The sequence below is a fragment of the Oryza sativa genome, chromosome 1 (assembly GCF_034140825.1).
Source record: "Oryza sativa Japonica Group chromosome 1, ASM3414082v1".
NCBI classification, from domain to species: Eukaryota; Viridiplantae; Streptophyta; class Magnoliopsida; order Poales; family Poaceae; genus Oryza; species Oryza sativa.
Genome location: NC_089035.1, coordinates 26,080,186 through 26,087,206, shown reverse-complemented (window position 1 = coordinate 26,087,206; position 7,021 = coordinate 26,080,186). Strand labels below are relative to the sequence as shown.

Here is a 7,021-nt window from a genome sequence, read left to right as displayed (position 1 = left end):
AATATTTTCTACATGGTAAAGTTTAATTGACTTTCAATTATTAGAATGAAAATTTAAATATGCTTACACAAATCTGCATTAGTATATTTGCAAAATAAGTATTTAAAATTTGAATCTGTATAAAAAATGCTTGGAATAATTAAGTTGCCACATCACTCGTCAGCTTATTGTAAAAAATCGCACATATCTTGCAAGTTGTTGCACTCGTACACTCATTTATAAAATTCTTACACTAAATTACACATGTTTGCTTAGTTGTTATACCAGGATGCTTATTTCTCAAGTTCTTATATCAAATTGCAACCACCTGCTAACTTAATGCACTGTAGATGTAATTTATTATTTTACAAAAGACCATCTACGCCGAGTGCTAGCCGATGGATCGAGTTGTAGCTATCAAATAACCATCTGAGTACTATGTGGGTGTTTAGACCTAGGGGTGTAAAGTTTTAGCGTGTCACATATGATATTATATAGGGTGTTGCATAGGGTGTTCCGGCACTAATAAAAAAATTAATTACAGAATCCGTCAGTAAACTGCGAGACGAATTTATTAAGCCTAATTAATCCGTCATTAGCAAATATTTACTGTAGCACAACATTATCAAATCATGGAGCAATTAGGTTTAAAAGATTCGTCTCGTATATTAGTTGCAATCTATGCAATTAGTTATTATTTAGCCTATATTTAATATTTCATGCAGACGTTCAAACGTTCGATGTGATAGGGCGTAAAATTTTGGGGTGAGATCTAAATAGACCCTATGTATTAAAGTGCACAATGAAGTTTAAGGTATAAGGGTACCAATCAAAGTACAATGGATAAGAAGGAACATAGTGCAAGCGATGGAGTTTTAGGTATCATGCAGGAGTAGCACACATGCAAGAGAGCTCACTTGCACTTTGTACAATAAATAAAATGGTCAAGAGTCCTACTTCAGATATAGTAAGAAAGGTGAAAATGTCACACATTACTGATGTATCCGTTGGTTAGGATCGAGATACTGCCATGGCCCATACCCTGCTCCCTGCATCGACGCAGTATACTCTGCATAGTAGTGTTAGTTACTACTCCTACAATTTCATTTGTTGCCACGTTGCGTACTGAACAGTGCACACACAAAAAGAAGCTGGTGCTTCTCTTCTCCCGGTCATGGTGGAAGCTACAGAACTTAACTACTCACAACTACCAACAGAAAACAATTGAATGCTTTTCAACAGAACAAAAAGAAAAGGATATCTTCCTCCTAGTAACAGTGTAACACACCATTCCCTGACGTCGCAGCAATGGACCAGCTATGCGGGTCCCTAATCCCATTCCATTCCCTATATAAGATGACCACTGCGTAGATCAGAGAAAAACACACACACACACACACAAAGGTTGCTACTACCACCATCTAGTCCTCCAGTACTCTGTGCATTGCAAGGAGAGCAGAGTAAGGCAGGATCCATGGTGAACTTGGTGGAAGCGCCGAAGCCGCTGGTGTACTTCCTCCTGAGGAGGGCAGGGCTCCGGCAGCACACCGTCGACGTCGACGGCGCCGGCACGGTGATCAGCTTCTGGATGCCCGAGGGCAAGGTCCCCAAGGACAGGGGCACCGTGCGGGACGTCGCGCCCGAAGGCGCAGCAGCAGCTGACAGCGGCAAGCAGCAGAAGGCGGCGGCGAAGCCCGCCGGCAACGGCAAGGAGAGGCCCGCCGTCGTGCTCGTGCACGGCTTCGCCGCCGAGGGCGTCGTCACGTGGCAGTTCCAGGTTTGTACGCACGCGCATGTCACGTCACGTCACGTCTTGGCATGCGGTGCTCGATGACGATCTGAAGATCTATCTGATCACGTATGTTTCGCGCGTGCATTATATATAGGCTGGTGTGCTGGCGAAGCACTACGACGTGTACGTGCCGGACCTGCTCTACTTCGGCGGGTCGACGTCGCCGTCGACGGACCGGTCGCCGGGGTTCCAGGCGGAGTGCCTCGCGGCGGCGCTGCGGAAGCTCGGGGTGGAGCGGTGCACGGTGGTGGGGTTCAGCTACGGCGGGATGGTGTCGTTCAAGATGGCGGAGTCACACCCGGACCTGGTCACCTCCCTCGTCGTGTCCGGCTCCGTCATCGCCATGACCGACTCCATCAGCGAGGCCTCGCTGGAGAGGATCGGCGTCAAGTCGTCGGCCGAGCTGCTGCTGCCGGAGACCGTCAAGGGACTCAAGGCGCTGCTCTCCATTGCCACCCACAGGAAGCTCTGGTTCCCTGACCGCATTCACAGAGACTACCTCGAGGTACCACTAATTAATTATACCATTGTTTAGCCTGCCTAATCTGTTCGTGTTTGTTGTGTACTTGTGTATGCTCAATCATATCAGTATAACACCACTGGTAGAGGTAGTGGCACTTCATTGAAATGCATGATCTGAAATTTGTGCACGCAGGTGATGTTCACCAACCGAAAGGAAAGAGCCGAGCTGCTGGAAGGTTTGGTGGTCAGCAACAAAGACGCCACCGTGCCCGTTCTGCCGCAGGTACGTTTGGCCACCGCCCCAGTTGACCTACCTGATTTATTGCTGCGCACTGTGCACGCTAATATGCTGTCGAGAATTCAATAGCATGCAACACCCTATAGTATAGTACAGAAGATGGGGTCATTCATGACAAATCGAAATACAGATTGCAAAGCAACGTGAATACGTGATCCTGTTATGTGGATCGACACTTAAAAAAGAGATGGAACTGGATTTGAAGCACTCATCAAGGGTGCTTGTTTGATGCACTTGCACATGCAGGCAAAATTATTAGTCAGAAAATTTAAAACTTCAGATAATATATATTATTGTGTCACACCTTTTCGTAAAAGTATGTCACACTTATTTCAGCATTATTATGGTTGGCAAGAATAAAGCAGGATAGGAGACATAATTTCCTTACCGTAGAATTGAACTTTGCAAACAGTAAAACAATGGCGCGTTGAATGCTCAGCGTGCTGCCTTCGGGTCATCGGGTGCTTGCAACCTCTGGGCCCTGGACATGGCTTATGTTTGGATGTTCTTTAGCCTAAAACGTGAAATTAAAAGCGGTTTCCTGATTCATTTTTAGCCTAGATCGAAATGGAACATAACCAGTCTCATGCTTCCTAAATGATAGTACTGCAACACATTCAAGTCTGAATCTATGGGTAGTATTCAACTTGATTTGCTGAAAACGACATGACAATTAATGGACATACTTCATATGGAAATTTCAGTTAGTAGCATCACGAACAGCGATATATGTTGAACAACTGCTTGAAGCCACATGCTCATATGATATCAAACTTATCCCTATCTCTGACAAGAGTTTTGCACTTGCATCGGCAGAAAATACTCCTGCTATGGGGGGAGAACGACAACATTTTCAACATTGAGCTCGCCATGACGATGAAAGAGTAAGTCACTCTAAAGAACTTTCAGAATTCAGCTCCACTGTGCACGAATTGAACCACATGAACTGAAGATACTAACTTGATTGCATTTTTTTTTCCGAGCATATGCAGGCAGCTCGGAGAGAAGGCAATGCTGCAGAGCATCAGCAAGGCAGGGCACCTGGTTCACATAGAGAGGCCCTGCGTCTACAACCAGCACCTCAAGGAGTTCCTCGCGTACGTCAACGCTGAATCCCCCAAGGAGACCGCCTGATTTGCTCTGAAGAATTGGAGTTCCACGCTCCTGAACTTTGTATTGGTTTGTTTTAGTTTGAAAAGACAAATATGTTCACGAACCGTAAAAACGCTTGTGCCTGGATTGAGAATTTGGGGACTCTGAATAGGTTTCAGCTGTTTAGATAAACTGTAATGTGAGAATGAGTCAACGTACCTCATAAATGAATCGATTTGTTTTGAACTGCTTTGTTCCGAAAGTTGAGTTACAATGCTAGAATTAATACTGTGCTTGAGCTGATCTTTTTCTTTCGAAGCTAAGATTTTTTTTTTGTTTTGTTTTACCCAATCTACTGACGACCTGAAGAACAGCATGTAAGCATGAAAATCATCCTCAGGATAAGAGGTTATACCTGCCAGAGTCGTCCAATGTCTTCTTGCACATGTAAATGCAGATGCTCTGCTCAAATAATATTCTGGTGCTTTTGGGCTTTTTGGTCATCCAATTAGCCCCTTTCCTCGACATCACCGGTAACTAACTAGGAGCATCTTTCGAACGCTATACCACCAAAAGTTCATTAGTATTACCCGTTCAAGCATAGAGGATTAACTAATCTGTCGAAAGACAAGTTCGTTTATTCTGCTCCAGGATATTCTGAATACTATATGCCAGGAGAAAGTTGGCAAGTCCCACACAACACAAACCAGCAATAAAAAGGGGAATTCGAGTTCTGCTTTTCCAGAATTTTGAGGCAGCTTTGTACTGAACGACTGATGGCTGATTTTTCATGAAAAGATGTTTTTTTTTAACCTTCTATGGTTCAATAAAATGTTAGCATCACCGAACGCAATATTTTGCTAAAGTCTCAATCATGCAAACCTAGAGTATGAGTATCAGGGTATCGACCGGATATTCTCCACAATATCCACAGTTAAATTCGTTAGTCCCAAGGAGAAGAAACCACTGCCTTTTGCGGTTTTGCCTCATCTTGCCCCATGTCAATTTCATCCCTTCACCCCACATGATAACTAAGCCCAAGGAGAATGGAATAGACACGATAAATTTATCTGCAGCCGCCACAACAGCTGCTATATAAACACCGAGTTGGTAATATCCTCGTATCACGACCAAAACGAGCATAAACCAGTAGGCAGTACAAGACACACACATAAGCCATGTGCACTGAGAACTACGACCCGTATTACCCCGACCGGCCGGTGGTCGATCAGTACATCCCTGTATGCGCCAAGCATCCCGGCCTAGGCTCCAAGCCCGCGTTCATCTGGGCCGACGACCAGGCCGGCGGCGGCAGCGGCGTGTCGCCGCGCGAGACGTTGACGTACTCCGAGCTGGACTCCGCCGTGCAACGCATGGCCGCCGGCCTACTCGAGGTTCTCAGGAGAGGTGACACCGTCCTGGTGCTCGCCTCGCCGGGAATCCGGCTAGTCAAGCTGATGTTCGCGTGCCAGCGAGCTGGGCTAGTCGCGGTGCCTGTCATACCGCCCGATCCGTCCGTGATCGGCACACCGGCCGAGGGCCCGGCTCACCGGCACCTCCTGCGCGCCGTGTCGCAGGCGAGGCCGCGCGCGGCCGTCGCGGACGCGGGCTATGTTGGTGCCGTGACGAGGTCGTCGATCTCGGCGTTGATGAGCCTGAATTGGGTGTCGGTTGATCGCTTGGAGAGATGGCCGGCGGTGGCTTCGACTGTGGCGGCCACCGGCGATGGGGTATACGAGGGCTGTGGGCCGAGGGAGACGTACTTGGTGCAGTACACGTCGGGCGCGACGGGTGACCCGAAGCCCGTCGTGGTCACGGCGGGCGCCGCGGCGCACAACGCGCGCGCGGCGAGGAAGGCCTACGACCTCCGCCCCGGCAGCGTCGTCGTGTCGTGGCTGCCGCAGTACCACGACTGCGGCCTCATGTTCCTCCTCCTCACCGTTGTCTCCGGCGCCACGTGCGTGCTCACCTCCGCCTCGGCGTTCGTCCGGCGGCCCCGCCTCTGGCTCGAGCTCATCTCCGAGTTCAAGGCCACCTGCACGCCGGTCCCGTCGTTCGCGTTGCCTCTGGTGCTCAGGCGCGGCCGCTCGGAGCACGGGACGCGGCCACTCCAACTCCAGACCTTGCGGAACCTCATCCTCGTAAACGAGCCAATCTACAAGTCGCCCGTTGACGAGTTCCTCGAAGAGTTCGGCCCTGCCGGCCTACGGGCGTCGTCCATCTCGCCATCGTATGGGCTGGCAGAGAACTGCACATTCGTGTCAACTGCGTGGCGCGGCACGGAGGTGACACTCCCGTCGTACAAGAAACTTCTGCCGTCGGCCAGGCTGCCGCAGCCGTCACTTTTGACCGAGGCGCCGGATGTCGAGATTGTCGTTGTTGATGCAGAGACGGGGAAGCTGGTGGAGGACGGCGTCGAGGGGGAGATATGGCTGTCCTCGCCAAGCAACGGGTCGGGCTACCTCGGCGACTCGCCGGCGAGCCGCGAGGTGTTCGGCGCGAGGCTGCAGGGGAGAGCCGGGCCGTGCTTCGTGCGCACCAGCGACCTCGGCGTAGTCCATGGAACGGAGCGGTATCTCTACGTTCTCGGCCGGACAACAGATGCCATTGTTGTAGCCGACAGCCAGCGCCGCGTGCCCGCGCACTACATCGAGACGGCCGCCTTCGAAAGCTCGCCGGGCCGCCTGAGAGGCGGCTGCATAGCCTCGTTTACCACGCTACCTGTGTCACCTTCGCCGGTGGTGGTCGTGGCGGAGCTGCAAAACGGGGGAGGCGGTGGGGATATGGCTGGCATCTGCCACGGCATAAGGCAAGCCGTGTGGAGAGAAGTAGGCGTAACAGTTGCGCGTGTCGTGCTAGCGGAGAGCGGCGGGGTGCCAAAGACTACGTCGGGGAAGCTGCAACGTGGGGCGGCGAGGGCGAAGCTGCTCGCCGGCAAGCTCCCTAAGGTTTTCGAGGCACGATATGCCGGATTGGAGCCCGCTGCTGGCGTTCTTATGGTCAAGGAGAGTGCAAGCCGTTGGGCTCGGCTGCAATCTCCTCTTTGATGTCCGTTTGAATAACTTGGAAACTTTCCAGCTATTTTATGCACTGAAATCTGCGTGACTAGTTGCAGCAATTGAGATCCTCCGCTGCACTGGATGTGGAGGCATATGAGCTCGAGGGTATATGTGATCCACATGTTAGCGAGCAGTACTGCACACATTCTGTACTGCAGAAGACCGTCTTCATAGTTACAAAGCTTGCAGCTACCTGTATATATGCACTGCATACATACACAAGACATGCTAGTGACGAAACTACACCCTGGAGTACAAATTCGGTTAATCCAAAAAAAAAAGAATTACAGAGGATTTATTTCATACCTATTTTTTTGCAGAATTGTTCCTCCTTAATCT

General features: G+C 50.0%; 2 protein-coding genes across 2 annotated transcripts; both read left to right on the top strand.

Annotated features, from left to right (window-relative positions):
• Positions 1 to 1,363: 1,363 nt before the first annotated feature.
• On the top strand, positions 1,364 to 3,869 carry LOC4326572 (uncharacterized). The gene is made up of 5 exons (XM_015773236.3): positions 1,364 to 1,756; positions 1,866 to 2,276; positions 2,427 to 2,516; positions 3,348 to 3,415; positions 3,524 to 3,869. Exons 1-5 carry the CDS (start codon positions 1,454 to 1,456, stop codon positions 3,663 to 3,665), a joined length of 1,014 nt encoding a protein of 337 aa, XP_015628722.1. The 5' UTR covers positions 1,364 to 1,453; the 3' UTR covers positions 3,666 to 3,869.
• Positions 3,870 to 4,755: 886 nt separating this feature from the next.
• LOC107275760 (uncharacterized) lies at positions 4,756 to 6,719 on the top strand. Its single transcript, XM_015780438.3, has one exon. It carries the CDS (start codon positions 4,802 to 4,804, stop codon positions 6,668 to 6,670), a length of 1,869 nt encoding a protein of 622 aa, XP_015635924.1. The 5' UTR covers positions 4,756 to 4,801; the 3' UTR covers positions 6,671 to 6,719.
• The last annotated feature ends 302 nt before the right edge of the window (positions 6,720 to 7,021 follow it).